The sequence below is a fragment of the Neoarius graeffei genome, chromosome 12 (assembly GCF_027579695.1).
Source record: "Neoarius graeffei isolate fNeoGra1 chromosome 12, fNeoGra1.pri, whole genome shotgun sequence".
NCBI lineage: Eukaryota > Metazoa > Chordata > Actinopteri > Siluriformes > Ariidae > Neoarius > Neoarius graeffei.
Genome location: NC_083580.1, coordinates 52,879,749 through 52,897,738, shown reverse-complemented (window position 1 = coordinate 52,897,738; position 17,990 = coordinate 52,879,749). Strand labels below are relative to the sequence as shown.

The window sequence follows — 17,990 nt, the reverse complement described above, 5'->3', positions numbered from 1 at the left end:
TGTAGAGTTCATCAGAAATGGCATGCGTTTAATTCTGAACCATTTCTACATGAGGTGACACAAATGTCTTTAGCTTTTCAAATATGTAAATGATATTAAAATTTGGGGGCGGCACGGTGGTGTAGTGGTTAGCGCTGTCGCCTCACAGCAAGAAGGTCCGGGTTCGAGCCCCGTGGCCGGCAAGGGCCTTTCTGTGCGGAGTTTGCATGTTCTCCCCGTGTTCGCGTGGGTTTCCTCCGGGTGCTCCGGTTTCCCCCACAGTCCAAAGACATGCAGGTTAGGTTAACTGGTGACTCTAAATTGACCGTAGGTGTGAATGTGAGTGTGAATGGTTGTCTGTGTCTATGTGTCAGCCCTGTGATGACCTGGCGACTTGTCCAGGGTGTACCCCGCCTTTCGCCCGTGGTCAGCTGGGATAGGCTCCGGCTTGCCTGCGACCCTGTAGAAGGATAAAGCGGCTAGAGATAATGAGATGAGATGAGATATTAAAATTTGAATATTTGTTGTGATAGTGCTGATGTAATTATGTCATTTATCATAATGAAGAATAATTGTGTTGTAAAAGCAGTGATCACAATGTAGTAAAGAAAAAAAATGTTTACAGAATTGTTTAATGTTGTAAACATACATCTTCCAGTGCTGCCTCTGGACACATCCTCAGTGATGTTCCTGGAATCATTGGGTGTTTTGGGTCTTTCAACATCATACACCCTCCTCCAGGTGACCCAGCCAGGGCTGAGCAGTCCCCAGCTTGTGTCCAGGTAGCTAGCTAGCTACTGGCTCCATGGCTCTCCTCTTTTGAGCCGCAGCCATCTTGAGGCTCTCTCTGCCACACTGGTAATACTGCGGATGGCTCTCCTTTTCCTCTCTCCTACAATGCCCAGATTGCTAAAGGCTCTGACTAGGGAACGAGCTGCAAATCCTTTGCACCCTACTTCCATTGGGAGACACCTTGCAGTTCATCCAGCCTGCTGACAGGTGTTAACCAGCTCCGTGTACTTTGAGAGCTTCCTTTTGAAAGCTTCTTCCAAGCAATCTTTCCATGGAACTGTCAGCTCCAGCATCACAGCTTGCTTGGTTGACTCAGACACTAGGACAATGTCTGGTCGCATGGTGGTGGCTGCGATGTGGCTGGGGAACTTCAGCTGTCGTCCAATGTCAACCAACAGCTGCCAGTCCCATGATGAGGTAAGGATGCCTGCCGATGCTGTTCTTTTGGTCGGATTGGGCTGCTCTCCTGCTCTGACAAAGGCGATGGTCTTCTTGGAGGGTTTGCACCCTTTGGTCAAATCAAGTCCTGTGCTCATGGCTTCAGCAATGGACTTCAGGACCTGATCATGCCTCCATCGGTACTGCCCCTCTCCAAGTGCCTTTTTGCAGCAACTGAGGATGTGTTCCAGGGTTCCTCGCTTGGAACACAGAGGGCATGCTGGTGACTCTGCAATGCCCCATGTGTGCAGGTTCGCTGGACTTGGGAGTACATCGTACACTGCCTGGATGAGAAATTTGATGCGGTGAGGCTCAGCTTTCCAGAGCTCAGCCCAGGTCACTTTCCTCTCAACCGCATCCTCCCATCTTGTCCACACTCCCTGCTTCTTCATCCCCACTGCCCTGCAGGATCTTATCTCCTCCACTGCTGCCCTCACTTCCTCCTGGACTAGGCAATGCCCTTCCTTCCCTCTGATGGTGTTCATTTGAGCGGTCGGGAAGGATCCTAGCCCAGCTCGGCTTTGAGCAACCACTCCCACCAACCTCCTGTGGTGCACCCTTGCCTCTGCCACCTGAACTGCATCCTGTGCTCTCCACTTTCTGCCAGTCCTCACTTGACTTGAGAATTGATTAATAATTGTATTGAGGAATCCAGAAATATATGTTCTTTAGAGATTTCCTGGTTAGATTATTTGCATATTTGTATCTCCAATCCATGTTTTGCACATGTGTGTGTGTACAGGAACTGAGACTGACTCCATAATATCTCTTTATTGAAAATAGCTGATAAAGCACAAAGGACAAATTGTTACTCTGATTACTAACTTCATTTTCTATTCAAATGCAAACAGGGCAGCAAGATAATAAAAAAGCGTTGTACACTGTGTGGTCAAGGTTTTTGCCCTGTCCCTCTGCTTTAACTTAGTCACTTTAAATTAAACAAGCACATTTTGTTTTTCTTTTCTTTTTTTTTCGAGTGAAGACAAATTAATTGTGTGTGTATTTATATACATGACTGTGCAAAAGTCTTCAGCACCCTATTTTTTCATACAAACTTTGTTATAGATTTCTATTTTATGACTTCGACATTATCGAGTCAGTACAAAAACATTTTAATCAATCAAATCAACTTATATTTATTAAGCGCAAAATTCATACAAATATGATCTCATGCACTGTACATACACACTCATACACATACATAAAACAAAATGTGTGTGTGTGTATACACACACACACACACACACACACACACAGAGTTGTGGTCAGAAGTTTACATACAGTGACATGAATGTCATCTTGGATATGAATGTCATGGCAATATTTGGGCTTTCAGTCATTTCTTTGAACTGTTCTTTTTTTTGTGGCAGAATGTACAGCATACATCTTTAATTAGAAAAACCCACTAGAATTTGGTGCACAAGTTTTAATTTTCTTTGGGTTTTCTGAAATCAACGCAGGGTCAAAATTATACATACAGGATCAAAAATTTACATACACTCACTTAGATTATTAATTCAGAGGTGCTGAAACTTCCAAAATGTCTCTTATCTTGACAAGGCGGAGGTCTCTTAACTTCCTGTTAGTGATCATGATTGACTACAGCTGGTAGTTTCTCTGTGCCTTCATAAAAAGGGTTTGTTTACAGCACTCACTGGATTGACCAACACACAGTAAAATGGGAAAGTCCAAGGAGCTCAGTGCAGATCTGAGAAAGAGGATCGCAGATATACACAACTCCGGAATGTCTCTTGGAGTCATTTCTAAACAACTGCAAATTCCAGAATCAGTTCAAACAACTGTATCCAAGTTATTGTGAGGTGTAGTCACTTTGCCAAGCCACTTTGCTTCAAGAAAACCCAAACTGTCACCCTCAGCTGAAAGGAAGTTGGTTTGGATGGTCAGGAACAACCTGGGAACCACCATGGCATAGCCCTGCCATGAACTGGAAGCTGACGGATCACTGTCTACAGTTCAGATCACCATGGACTAAGAGGCTGCTATCCAAGAAATAACCCCCTGCTCCAAAATCGACACCTTCAAGCTTAACTAAGGTTTGAAGCTGACTACACGACAAAGAAAAAGCCTTCTGGAGGATAGCTGTATGATCACATGAAACAACGATTGAGTTGTTTGGCCACAATGACCACCATGTACAGAGGGACACTGCACCAGCTGGTGGTGGTGGTAGGATCATCATGCTCTGGGGCGGTTTTGCTGCCAGTGGAACTGGTTCATTGCACAAAGTGGATGGAATAATGAAGAAGGAGGACTACCTCAGAATTCTTCAGCATAAACCATCAGAAACTTGCACATGACTTGGGAGTTACAACAGGACAATGAACCCAAACACGCATCAGAGCTGGTTGTGGAGGATAAAGCAGGCTAATGTTAAGCTTAAAACAAGTCCTGACTTCAACCCTATTGAAAATATATGGACCATGCTTATAAGTTGAGGCCATGCCAAGAAAAAAAAACAAATTTAATTGAACTCTACCAATTCTACCATGAAGAGTCGTGAAATATCCAACCAGATTTCTGCCAGAAGCTTGTTCATGGTAAACAAAAATGTTTGGTCAAGGTGAATCTTGCAAAGAGACATTTTACCCAAATATTAGGTGTGCTGTATGTATAATTTTGATCCTGTGTTGATTTCAGAAAACCCAAAGAAAATTAAAACTTGTGCTCCAAATTCTAGTCTTTTTTTTAAACTTCTTTTTATTGGGGCTCTAACAGTCAAGACATACTTTAGTCCAAGATATGCATAGAACCACTTGATTTTTTTGTCCCCCCCCAAAAAAAAACAACTGAACATGTTTAACACAAAACAAAACATAATACTAAAGAAGAGTAAGACAGAGACAAAAAATAATAATAATAAAATCAAGACAAGACAACACACACACCACCAGGCTAACATAATTAAGTATTTTTTTTTAATTATTAAAGTTGTATGCTGTACATTCTCATCTCATTATCTGTAGCCGCTTTATCCTTCTACAGGGTCGCAGGCAAGCTGGAGCCTATCCCAGCTGACTACAGGCGAAAGGCGGGGTACACCCTGGACAAGTCGCCAGGTCATCACAGGGCTGACACATAGACACAGACAACCATTCACATTCACACCTACGGTCAATTTAGAGTCACCAGTTAACCTAACCTGCATGTCTTTGGACTGTGGGGGAAACCGGAGCACCCGGAGGAAACCCACGCGGACACGGGGAGAACATGCAAACTCCACACAGAAAGGCCCTCGCCAGCCCCGGGGCTCGAACCCAGGACCTTCTTGCTGTGAGGCGACAGCACTAACCACTACACCACCGTGCCGCCCACTGTACATTCTGCCACAGAAAAAGAACAGTTCAAAGAAATGACTGAAAGCCCAAATATTGTCATGACATTCATATCCAAGATGACATTCATGTCACTGTATGTAAACTTCAGACCACAACTATATATATAAACAATAAAATTTAAAATGTTATATATAGACTGTCCTAAGAGAATTATTAAAAGAAATAACAATGATGTTATAAATCATGAGCTAACCTAAATAAATAAGTAAATGTGCCTTCAAAGCAGATTTAAAATGATCTAAACTAGTATCAGTCTATGCTGGCTGGATAATGAATTCCACAAAACTGGCACAGCCACAGCAAAAACCCTGTCTCCTGTAGTCTTCTTAGTCCTTAGCGCAGGAGGTGCAAGTAACCATTTGTTATTTGAGCGTAGTTCATATCTTGTCGCTACTTTAAGGCATAAAAGGTCAGTAATGTACGACAGGGCACGGCCCTGTAAAGCCTTAAAAGTAATTAAAATAACTTTAAACATAATCCTATACTTTAGCCAATGTAACTCGTACAATACAGGTGAAATATGGCAAACGCGTGGGGTGTTAGAGATCAATCTAGCATCTCATTGCAAGTGACGTCAGAGCAAAATAGAAACCTGGATGTCGGCCATGTTGGTGGAGATACAAATGCGGGGTCAAGCGACATTCCATACAAAGCATAGTCACGTGTGCGCAACTCTCTTTGTTTTTCCACTGCTTTAAGCGTTCTTTCAGCTATACCATACCTTTTTGCTGTATATGGTTGTGGTCACACCAGTACTCGTGACCGTGGCACGTTCCAATTTTTTAGAATTCCCTCTGTGATTCGGAAAGAGGGCGAGGAAACTATGAGGCTTAGTACGGAGAGGAGACGAGCACGGCTGAACAACATCGGCAGGGCTGATCTAACAGAGGCTATAACCAAAACGGCTCGTGCTTGCAGTAATCATTTTATCTCCGGTGAGATTCAAAAGCTTTCTCGATAATATCATGGAAGAATTTTATTTTGTGTTGCTAGAATTTTGCTATAAAATGAGTGTTCGCTTGTCGTCCTTCACTCGGTCGTTGTTATAATTTTAACACGAGTATTACCATTTTGCTTCTAGGAGCACCAGCAAAATTATATGCTAGAAACAATCCAGACTGGGCGCCCACTCAGAAAATGGGCTATGCTTCGTCCAAGGTTGGACTGAATATTCTTTGGCAGCCAAACCAGATAGAATGTGATATCTGGGTACTCGATGGTCGAAAGAAGCGTTTTATCTTCAGAAAAGTCTGACTTTTTAAAATAATATGGGTCAAAACCACACATATCTATCTTCTCTGTGTATCGAATCTTCGCTCGAGCGTTCAAATCGTTGTAATACTGAGAAAATTCAGCATTGTTTACAGACACGCTTTCAGTGGCTGCCATCCTAGTTGCTTTGTATATCCACCATCATGGCGGACGCTCGTGATGTAGCACATTTTGATCACGTAGTTGCAAGTCATCTATAGCTGAATATCATCAGCATAGACATGCACGTGTGGTAAGTGAGCCTTAATAGCATCAAAGAGCAGTGGCCCAAAACATGACCCTTGTGGAACACCAAATGGAAGAGTAAAACTGTCTGACATCTCTGCTTTGACTAAAACACGCTGAGATCATCCAGACAGGTACGATGCAAACCATTCAAGGGCAGACCCGGTAAGGTTGAATGAGATCTCCAGGCAGTTCAACAATATGTTATGATCTACCGTATCAAATGCTGCGCTTAAATCAAGCAGCACTAACAGTGAGACATGCTGCCTATTCATGTCGAAGAGAATGTCATTGACAACTCTTAGCAGTGCTGTCTCAGCGCTGTGAAACTTTCTGTATGCAAACTGCAATATAGGAAATAACCCATTGCTAGACATGTGGATGCATAGTTGGTTAAACACTGCTCTCTTAGTCACTTTGGAAACAAACTGGAGGTTACTGACCAGACGCAAGTTCTTAAAAACATGCGGTCTTTTTTGTGAAGGAGTATTTAAATAAATAAATGAATAAATAAATAAATAAAAACCTGGCGGCACGGTGGTGTAGTGGTTAGCGCTGTCGCCTCACAGCAAGAAGGTCTGGGTTCGAGCCCCATGGCCGGCAAGGGCCTTTCTGTGTGGAGTTTGCATGTTCTCCCCGTGTCCGCGTGGGTTTCCTCCGGGTGCTCCGGTTTCCCCCACAGTCCAAAGACATGCAGGTTAGGTTAACTGGTGACTCTTAATTGACCATAGGTGTGAGTGTGACTGTGAATGGTTGTTTGTCTCTATGTGTCAGCCCTGCTATGATCTGGTGACTTGTCCAGGGTGTACCCCGCCTTTCGCCTGTAGTCAGCTGGGATAGGCTCCAGCTTGCCTGCGACCCTGTAGAACAGGATAAAGCGGCTACAGATAATGAGATGAGATTTTTTTAAGCCAGGCGGCACGGTGGTGTAGTGGTTAGCACTGTCGCTAACCACTACACAAAAATCATTTTTAGTACTTTACCCTCATTATCACTGAAATGTAGGAAGAATTTTAATTTTCTGTTCTGTCTGTGAAATGCATGACAAGTTTTCACCCTGTTTGAAAATGCAGCATAATTTAAAAAATGGCGCTTCAGATCAACAAAATTGAGACTTTTGCAGTAAATATAAAAGTGTGATTAAATGCTGCCTGAAGACTATGATTGTAAATGACATAAAACCTAAACGTCGTCAATAAAAGTTCCAAGATGACTTAGGCTTTGAGCGCGAATGTCAGGGTTGCCGGGTCTGTATTTTTTTTCCACAGGATTGAACTGTTTCAGACTTGTTGCTTTTGTTTGAGCGGTTTTTGGACAGTTTGACGTTTCGTATATTTTAGATTCTATCAGTGATATGTGAGTCAAATATTTAAGCTGAAATATTTTAAGCAAACAATAAACGTATGGTTTATTATGTACATATACTCACTGTTCTGTACAGGAACGCCTGTACACCTGCTCATTTACACAGTTATCCAGTCTGCCAATCATGTCGCAACAACATAATGCATAAAATGATGCAGATATATGTTAAGAGCTTCAATTAATGTTCACATAAAACATCAGGATGGGGAAAAAGTGTGATCTCTGTGACGTTCACCGTGGCCCGGATGTTAGTACCAGATAGGATGGTTTGAGTATTTCAGATTTAAATCATCTTAAAACCTTATTTTAAGGATTGTGTTTATTGGCCATTAGGCTGGTTTTGTCACCTAACAACCCTTATGATGATAATCTGGCAAAAGTTTTCCATTACTTGTTAGCTAATTTAGCATCATAGAAAAAAAAAAAACCCTAAAAAGTAAACTTTACACTCCGAAAACGTTTAGAGATTTCATTTTTAGCTTAAGTTGTTCCTCTGAGGGAGGAGAATTATGAAACAAACATTCAGACAGATTATCACCTCCACACCAATATTTTTTTAGTCAGTAGTGTAAACGGGCGGGGCAGGGTAAATGGCAGGAGCTTTGATTCTGAGAAGGGGTTGTCCGAGACTAAAGGGTTTCTACTTGGAACCCTCTCTGGTGTTGGGGTCTAAATAGAACCTTTAAAGATTATCGAAGAGGAAAAATTGAAGAGTGCTACAGTATATTTAACCTTTTATGGCTTCGTCCTGTTCTGAACAGGCTTTCCGAAGCCTGAAACACATATTGCCTGAGCAGAAAACAAGACGAGCTGATCTTGAGATAATGCAGGTCCTCGTACTGATCTGAGATATGAGAGATTTGTGAGACCACAAACTTGACTTTGAGTTTTTTTCTGTGGGTGAAGAGAATTTCAGTGTAAGTCAGTGCAGATTGTGCAGTTCAGGTATTCTCAGTATCACGCGATCCTGTTGTAGGAGGTGTTGATTGGTTGTTCTCAGGCTATAAACTCGCTTGAATTTGTGAGTCTATCAGTTTAAATGAACTTCCGTGCTGCTTTCCTCTGGGAAGAAAAGCTCCGAGTCCCCATCGAGAATCTAGATTATGTGAGCAGCTGCCAGCAGAGGCCATTTGGGAAAAGATATATGCAGCACAGCTGGCTGTTGTATGCGCTGGTCAGAGCAAAGTGTTCCAGTGATAACGGTGTGATTTTTAACAACTATCTCTTGTCATACTGTATATAAACAGTGGTGTGTTACAGACAACCCGGGATTAGTGGGTAAAGTGGCCCTGCTGCACAGTGACACCTCGTTTTTGTCTTCTGTTTATCAGAAACACAGAAAACATAACCAGACCATTCGACTTCTCCAAACTCCTGCACCATGTGCACTCATCTGTCAGAAGACGAGGCAGAATGAACCGTTCCGTTAGCTGTTTACTTGTACATAAATTCTGTAAAGACTGTAGCCCAAATCATTCCTTTTAAAATAAATCATTATTATAACACTGTTTAAAATTGATTTACAACATCTAAATATACTCTATAAAAGGGGTTCTCAACCTTTTCTGCTTTAAGGCCCACCTGTTCATACTTGTACCGAGTCGGGGCCCATTAAAAAAGATCCTCAATTATTTTGACTCATCTATTCTATTAGAATCTAATAATCTATTGTAAAGTGCATTAATGGGATGCAACATCACACCCTGTTACAGATGCAGGGTTTCCCATACATAAACCATTGTGTGGCGCAGCGCCACACAATGGATTCCTATCGCCACACAATCAGACTCGCAATTTTGAAAAAAAAAAATTCCGTTGCGTATTGTTCCGTTCATAGTTCATAGTGCTCTTTCTTCTCGTTCGCGCGTGCGCGCACACAGAGAGAGAGAGAGAGAGAGAGAGAGAGAGAGAGGCGTGTACACAGGCCTGCCGTTGCGCACATACCCGGACTGCGAGTAGGCCTGTTAGGCTAATTAAAAATAACGCAGCCTTCCCGATTCGCCTTCCGACCCCTTATTTTAAAAGGTAGCCTACAGGTACGTCGTGGTCGTGATGAGCTTTATCATAGCCTTCTTGGCTTACAGGAAACGGACATCCCTGAGTCAGGCTATAAACCAATTTTGATGCATACCGTAGCAGCTTGACGCAAGGAACCGGCCTTATTGCATTATCCCATTTATCCCGCTTCAGCAATGACTTCCCTTACGATAGGGCACTTGAGTTTTTTTTTCAGGAAGCCACGCAGAATTAAATGTTCTGATAGGGCATGCAGGCTTTGCCCCAATTAAGGGTGATGCTTTTTCATTATTGTTAGTTGCCTTGGTGTTACCTTAAGTGGTTTCTTACATCTAATTATGATATTTTATTATTATTTTGTTACATTATACTATTTATTTCATTTTAGTATTGGTTGAGGTATAGTATTGTTGAGTTCAATATTTAAAATAAAAACCTCCAGCTTGTTTTTTGCAATTTATTCCTTGAATGTCAACTAAAGAATGATTGAAAGATTGCCACCAAAAAGGCAAAAAACTAAGGTAAAAACCAGAGATGCACCGATTGACCGGCTGCTGATCGGAATCGGCCGATTTTCACGTGATCGGCCATGACCGGCGACCGGCCGGTCAAAATTAAAATATGCCAATTTTCTGCCGATCAAAACTTGTGTATCACATAGAGATGAAAGTGGAAATACTCGTAATTCGCAACTAAAAAGACTGCAGCTACACTGGCAGCTTGAACATGCTTTCTAGTGCGATTGTGTTGTGCTTGCGCAGAACAGTGTCAGTCCTGCGCACCTAACGAGCTCTGGCGCGCGCGCGCCGTTAACAAAAAAAATATATATATTCTCTATATTTGGATATGCAAATATAGTGAATTTTTTTGTGCGAGATATTGGATGTGAAAAGAAGAAAATGTTTGTGGTTGTGTGAATTTCCCATTACAGGAATTAATACGTTAGCCTATTACCAAACATCTAGTTAGATTTGTACAAAGAAAGAGAAAAAAATGTCTTTTTGTTTGTTTTACAACCTTGGTTGCACTTGATTCCATTGGAAATTACTCTCCAAATACACATTTGACAAAGATGATAGAATGTCTATGGTATAAGTATGACTGGAAATTATTTTTGTATTTTGATACTGAATGAAGAAATGGGTTGTTCTATAAGGCATAAGTTTTCAGATCTAAATAGGCTTATGAAAGTGTGTTCCATAGCAGTAGGCAAATAATATATTAGGGGGAAGTTGTTTTTGTGCCAGATATTGGATGGGAAAAGAAAAAATGTTTGTGTGAATTTCCTATTTCAGGAATTAATATGTTAATACCAAACATGAAGAAAGATTTTACAAAGAACAATGTCTTTTTGTTTGTTTTCAACCTTTGAGGTGTTGAAAATTTATTACTGAAAATCTGGCAGAATGTTCTATTAAAGAAAAGATAAAAAGAAAACAGTCTTTGTGTGTGCTGTGAAGTGGTCTGAAAAAAATGAAATCGGAATCGGCCAAAATCGGTATCGGCAGGTCACACTCCATGGAAAATCGGAATCGGACCAAAAAATTGCAATTGGTGCATCTCTAGTAAAAACTAAACTTTAACTTCAATTTTGGTGAGTAATTTTCATAAATTTAAAAGACAGGTTTTCCACCAACATCAAGCCCAGCAAACTAATGGCCTGCCCTGTAATGTAAAGTTGGGTCGAGGAATGAAACCAGGCAGGGTTCTGGTAAAAATTTTTTAGCTGTCTTCTCTTAAAGAACTTAAAAGAATTTAGATTGAACTGAATAATCTCAAATGCTTCTTGTAGCTTTAAAATAGTCCCAGCAGGTGACTCTGAAGAAAAATACTGTGTTTGAACACCACCCGCTGTAAACACTTTGCATACACCCCAATGACCGACTCCACTGACCGCCACGACACCACCGCGCACGATTCCCTCATCGGCACAGTGGAGCACCACAAATTGCTACCTGGTCTGTGGGAAACACTGAGATGGGAATTAAATAAATGCAATAAAAACAAATTTTTTGATTGTAGGTCTGTATTTAAAACTGTATGGATGTGCCAGGAGCCAAACCATGCATGCAGGGCATTCTCAGTCAAAAGGGATTAATGATCCAAAAGTGGAGTCTGGTCCATTAACACAAGAACTTATTGCCATGTTTGTGTTCAGCAAACAAGCAGGTTATTAAAACCAAGAAGTACACTCAAAAGAAGTGGATATAAAAACCACTCAATGGGATTAGATCCGTACACACATATTGCCTGAGCAGAAAACGAGACGAACTGATCTTGAGATAATGCAGGTTCTCGTGTACTGATCTGAGATATGAGAGATTTGTGGGACCACAAACTTGACTGAGTTGTTTTTCTGTGGGTGAAGAGAATTTCAGTGTAAGTCAGTGCAGATTGTGCAGTTCAGGTATTCTCAGTATCACGCGATCCTGCTGTAGGAGGTGTTGATTGGTTGTTCTCAGGCTATAAACTCTCTTGAATTTGTGACAGAAGCGGCTAGAGATAATGAGATGAGATGAGATGAGATGAGATGAGATGAGATGAGATGAGATGAGATGAGATGCAGGTACTGTAACCTAACGGGGCTCATTCTCAGAAGGATTTTTCCTATAAAAGAAAAATTTACCACCTAAATTTGACATTAGTAGAATAAATTTTGATCCTATTGTAGCCGGAACTAAATACAAAGACAGTAGTCATGCATACAATTAATTAACTTAATGTGAAGATAATTAACAGATAATCAACAGATTTTAAGGTTTTTTTAAAAGATTGTGTATATTTTTAGTCTTTTGTATTTGTATTTATTTGTATCTGCACATGTACGACCCCACCAGCTCTGTGGATCAACTTATCATATTTAAATACAGTTATTCATTCATTCATTCATTATGAGTTGGAAAATTATCCATCCGTTGAGTTCCCCGACATCTCGGATTACCCGGTGCTGCAGACATCGTTCTTCACGGACAAACATATGAAAACTTGGAAGAGCATGGAGGAGTACAACTTTTTACATGTGGCTGGGTTAAAGATCTAGGGATCAGGACACTACAAAATAAATCCTGTATCATTTTTGCCCAGGTAAATAGGAGTTTCTGGGCTTTTTGTCCGCATCTTTGCAATGGCTGGTAGGATGCTACAAGTTTTGGTATCAGGCGTAAACAAACCTCAGCTGCTTGATTCTCAATCCTCCCTGCTCTTCTCTTCCAGCGGGAATCACAGATCCAGCTAATTTACCCACAGACATATTTCTCTCTCTCTCTCTCTCTGTGTTTATACGCATGCGCGTGTGCACTCTGTGTGTGTGTGTTTATACGCATGCGCGTGTGCACTCTGTGTGTGTGTGTGTGTTTATACGCATGCGCGTGTGCACTCTGTGTGTGTGTGTTTATACGCATGCGCGTGTGCACTCTGTGTGTGTGTGTGTGTGTTTATACGCATGCGCGTGTGCACTCTGTGTGTGTGTGTGTGTTTATACGCATGCGCGTGTGCACTCTGTGTGTGTGTGTGTTTATACGCATGCGCGTGTGCACTCTGTGTGTGTGTGTGTGTTTATACGCATGCGCGTGTGCACTCTGTGTGTGTGTGTTTATACGCATGCGCGTGTGCACTCTGTGTGTGTGTGTGTGTGTTTATACGCATGCGCGTGTGCACTCTGTGTGTGTGTGTTTATACGCATGCGCGTGTGCACTCTGTGTGTGTGTGTGTTTATACGCATGCGCGTGTGCACTCTGTGTGTGTGTGTGTGTGTTTATACGCATGCGCGTGTGCACTCTGTGTGTATGTGTGTGTGTGTTTATACGCATGCGCGTGTGCACTCTGTGTGTGTGTGTTTATACGCATGCGCGTGTGCACTCTGTGTGTGTGTGTTTATACGCATGCGCGTGTGCACTCTGTGTGTATGTGTGTGTGTTTATACGCATGCGCGTGTGCACTCTGTGTGTGTGTGTGTTTATACGCATGCACGTGTGCACTCTGTGTGTGTGTTTATACACATGCACGTGTGCACTCTGTGTGTGTGTTTATGCGCGTGTGCACTCTGTGTGTGTGTTTATGCGCGTGTGCACTCTGTGTGTGTGTTTATGCGCATGTGCATTCTGTGTGTGTGTGTTTATGCGCGTGTGCACTCTGTGTGTGTGTTTATACGCATGCGCGTGTGCACTCTGTGTGTTTATACTCATGCGCGTGTGCATTCTGTGTGTGTTTATACGCATGCGCGTGTGCACTCTGTGTGTGTTTATACGCATGCGCGTGTGCACTCTTTGTGTGCGTGTTTATACGCATGCGCATGTGCACTCTGTGTGTGTGTGTGTGTGTTTATACGCATGCGCGTGTGCACTCGGTGTGTGTTTATACGCATGCGCGTGTGCACTCTGTGTGTGTGTGTTTATACGCATGCGCATGTGCACTCTGTGTGTGTGTGTGTTTATACGCATGCGCATGTGCACTCTGTGTGTGTGTTTATACGCATGCGCGTGTGCACTCTGTGTGTGCTTATACGCATGCGCGTATGCACTCTGTGTGTGTGTGTGCTTATACGCATGGGCGTGTGCACTCTGTGTGTGTGTTTATACGCATGCGCGTGTGCACTCTGTGTGTGTGTGTTTATACGCATGCGTGTGTGCACTCTGTGTGTGTGTGTGTGTTTATGCGCGTGTGCACTCTGTGTGTGTGTGTGTGTGTTTATACGCATGCGCATGTGCACTCTGTGTGTGTGTGTTTATACGCATGCGCGTGTGCACTCTGTGTGTGCTTATACGCATGCGCATGTGCACTCTGTGTGTGTGTTTATACGCATGCGTGTGTGCACTCTGTGTGTGTGTGTGTGTTTATATGCATGCGTGTGTGCACTCTGTGTGTGTTTATACGCATGCGTGTGTGCACTCTGTGTGTGTTTATACGCATGCGTGTGTGCACTCTGTGTGTGTGTTTATACGCATGCGCGTGTGCACTCTGTGTGTGTGTTTAAACGCATGCGCGTGTGCACTCTGTGTGTGTGTTTATACGCATGCACATGTGCACTCTGTGTGTGTGTGTGTGTGTGTGTGTGTGTGTGTGTGTGTGTGTGCGCGCACGCATGCGTAGGTTAAATGTAGAAGAGAAATGTGACAAAATAAAGGCTTATTCGTCTTAATTTACCCACAAATGTATTTATTCCACTTGAAAAGTGTTTGGCAAACCAGCTACCAGATTTAGGACACAACAACATCCTGAACTATTTAGTATTTGGCTTCAAACTTGAAAAAAATTCACGACCCAGTGGTTGAGAAACACTGCTCTATAGTACGCTTGTATATTTTTTATAGTAAACTACTGTATTGTGCATTATTAATGCTATCACAATTTTATTATATTTTTTAAAATACACTGGGAAAATGCAATAATTAAAATATGATCATTAAAAGTTGACATATAGATAGATTCTTTGAGAAAAAAAGGTTCCTTGCTTATTTATTCAGTAGTCAATGGTTCTTCGAGTCTTACTTAATTTTTTTATATTTGTTATTTGATTTGTGATGTGATAGATTGGTGTAATTCTAATTATTCTATCCACATTCACTGGATATGAGCAGTTGCGCGCTCTGATTGGCTACTCTACTACTAGGCTATCAGCTCATATACCATGAGTAGAGAAAAACAAAATGGCAGAGCGCATCAAGTCAGATATATTGCTTTGTTATCAAGTATTTAAAAGAAACAGAAATAGCTGAAAGAATATAGCCCCCCCCCCCCCCCCCCCCCCCCCCCCCCATCTTCTGTTCCACACTCCAGCCCAGTTGGTGGGGGTCATGTACCTTGAAGTTGGTTTGCCAACTGCCAAAAACCCTAAAGAGGAAGAAAAACAAAATGGCGGAGCATGTTGCTGAACCAACCGAGGATGAAATAAAATCTCTACTCGCAAACAAAACCCCAAAAATGAAAAAAAAAAAGCAGCAAAATATGGAATGAAAGTATTTGATGGTAAGAATGGGGTTTTTTTCAAGAATTATAGCATTTTTCACAAACTGCTACTGTCATTTCACTGGTTTGTTTACATTCTAAACGGAGCTGATTTTCTCGATGTTTTGTATAAAGTTTTTATTTATCGAATTTGCAAAAAATGAAAAATAAAAATGCTCCGTTTCTCAAAATCCAGTGAATGTGGATAGAATAAAACAGTTATTCCACTCAATCTCATTGTACATGGCTCAGTGCTACGCACCTCGTTGGTTATCAGCTCATATACAACTCGATTTCATGGAATAACTGTTAATTATCTGTATGTGCAACATCTATTTTCAGATTTTGATTTTTAATATATGATATAATGTAAAAGCAGTATCTTTCACAATTTAAAAACTGTAATAGCATTTTTTTTCTAATTGTGTGTGTGTGTGTGTGTGTGTGTGTATTTTTCAGATACACCAGCCTGGTGACAAATCAGAGAGCTAAATGCATCATCTGTCTGTGCTGGATCTTGTCTGTGATCATTGGTCTGACACCGATGCTCGGCTGGCACATGCCCAGCACCAACATCACCAACAGCTCATGTCCTCCCGGCATGGCTGAGTGTCTGTTCGAGAGTGTGGTCAAAATGGACTACATGGTTTTCTTCAACTTCTTTGTCTGTGTCCTCATACCATTGCTGGTCATGTTGGTCATCTATGCTCGGATCTTCATGGCGGCTTGTCAGCAGCTCAGGCAGATGGAGTACAAGACGTCGTACAGCCACGGTGAGGGAACATCCTCATCCTCATCGACTCGCTCGACCCTGCAGAAGGAAGTCCATGCTGCAAAGTCTCTCGCCATCATTGTTGGACTGTTCGCTATCTGCTGGCTTCCTCTGCACATCATAAACTGCTTCACATTGTTCTGTCCGAAATGCTTGCGCCCACCTCTCTGGGTCATGTACATCGCTATTATTCTCTCACATGCAAACTCGGTGGTGAACCCCTTCATTTACGCCTACCGCATCCGAGATTTCAGATTGACGTTTCGAAGGATTGTTCGGCAGCATTTCCTTAGGCAGCGTGATAGACTGGCCACCAGCAACACCAGAGTTAGCATCATCGAGTCATCTTTTGCCAACATGACTAATGGCAACGTGCCAGACCGCAGTCCTGGGAACAGTCTTAAAACTATAAAGGAAGTTCATTGCACAGATAGTGACTGGAGCTCAAACTCAGATCCAGAGTGCAGTGTTCCTGCTCAACTTTCAGATCAAATTAGCAGTGAAATTCCTTCAGAAATCATGCTGGTGAAAGACTGCTGTGTGATCACCAATGCCAATGTGAGCTCCATATCTACAAGGACAAAACATGTGGTGGAGCTCACGGAGGTCTCATGAAGCATGACATTAGCCTAGTTAAAACAAACATGTAGCCTTGTGTGGGCTACACATCAGAGGCCTGATTCATGCTATTGTCTGGAGCCAGATAAGCCTTGGGCTGTGTGTACCTACACTAGTGTGGGAACGGGAAGAGCATGGCTATTAAATTGCAACACATTTCATGGGTTTATCAGATGGATGTCCCACATCTCTCGCAATTACAGTACTTTTGAAGCTTTTCGGTTCTCTAACAGAAGCTCTGCGCCAATGAATCCGTACAAAAAAATCCACATTTATTAACAAATACAAATAATCGTCTATATATTTAACCATGATGTTTCGAATAGTTTGAGAATTCAGATACACGTTCAGTTACAGTTGTGGTCAGAAGTTTACATACAATGGCATGAATGTCATCTTGGATATGAATGTCATGGCAATATTTGGGCTTTCAGTCCTTTCTTTGAACTGTTCTTTTTCTGTGGCAGATTGTACAGCATCCATCTTTAATTAAAAAAAAAACACTGGAATTTGGTGCACAAGTTTTCATTTTGTCTGGGCTTTCTGTAATCAACACAGGGTCAAAATTATACATACAGGGTCAAAAATATACATACAGCACACCTAATATTTGGGCAAACTTTGTCTGATGATATTTTTCATCACTGAATTCATGTTTAATGGTTACAGTTGTAGTCAGAAGTTTACATACAGTGACATGAATGTCATGGCAATATTTGGGCTTTCAATGATTTCCCTGAACTGTTCTTTTTCTGTGGCAGAATGATTGTACAGCATACATCTTTTTTAAAAAATAGAATTCAGTGCACAATTTTCTTTGGGTTTTCTGCAATCAACACCAGGTCAAAAGTATACATACATGGTCAAAACTATACATACAGCACACCTAATATTTGGGTAAAATGTCTCTTTGCAAGATTCACCTTGACCAAACATTTTTGTTTACCATACCATGAAGAAGCTTCTGGTAGAATTCTGGTTGGATATTTCACGACTCTTCATGGTAGAATTGGTAGAGTTCAATAAATTTTTTTTTTCTTGGCATTGAATCGGCTTACAAGCACGGTCCATATATTTTCAATAGGGTTGAAGTCAGGGCTTGTTTTAAAGGTGGAGTACAAGATTTTGGAATAACGGTTCCGCAAGCCATATTTTGAAAAGAAACACGCCCGCCCTCGCCATGCTCCCACCCCCCGCGTCTCCACCCCTCCTCC

The 17,990-nt window shown here is 41.8% G+C and overlaps 1 protein-coding gene across 1 annotated transcript in view; it reads left to right on the top strand.

The window, feature by feature from the left end:
• Nucleotides 1–17,344, top strand: part of adora2ab (adenosine A2a receptor b) — a 36,537-nt gene extending 19,193 nt beyond the window's left edge. The window contains exon 3 of the mRNA XM_060935078.1: nucleotides 15,846–17,344. Coding sequence (XP_060791061.1) covers nucleotides 15,846–16,773 — 928 coding nt within the window. The 3' untranslated portion in view covers nucleotides 16,774–17,344. The remainder of the gene's footprint in view (nucleotides 1–15,845) is intronic.
• Nucleotides 17,345–17,990: the final 646 nt, after the last annotated feature.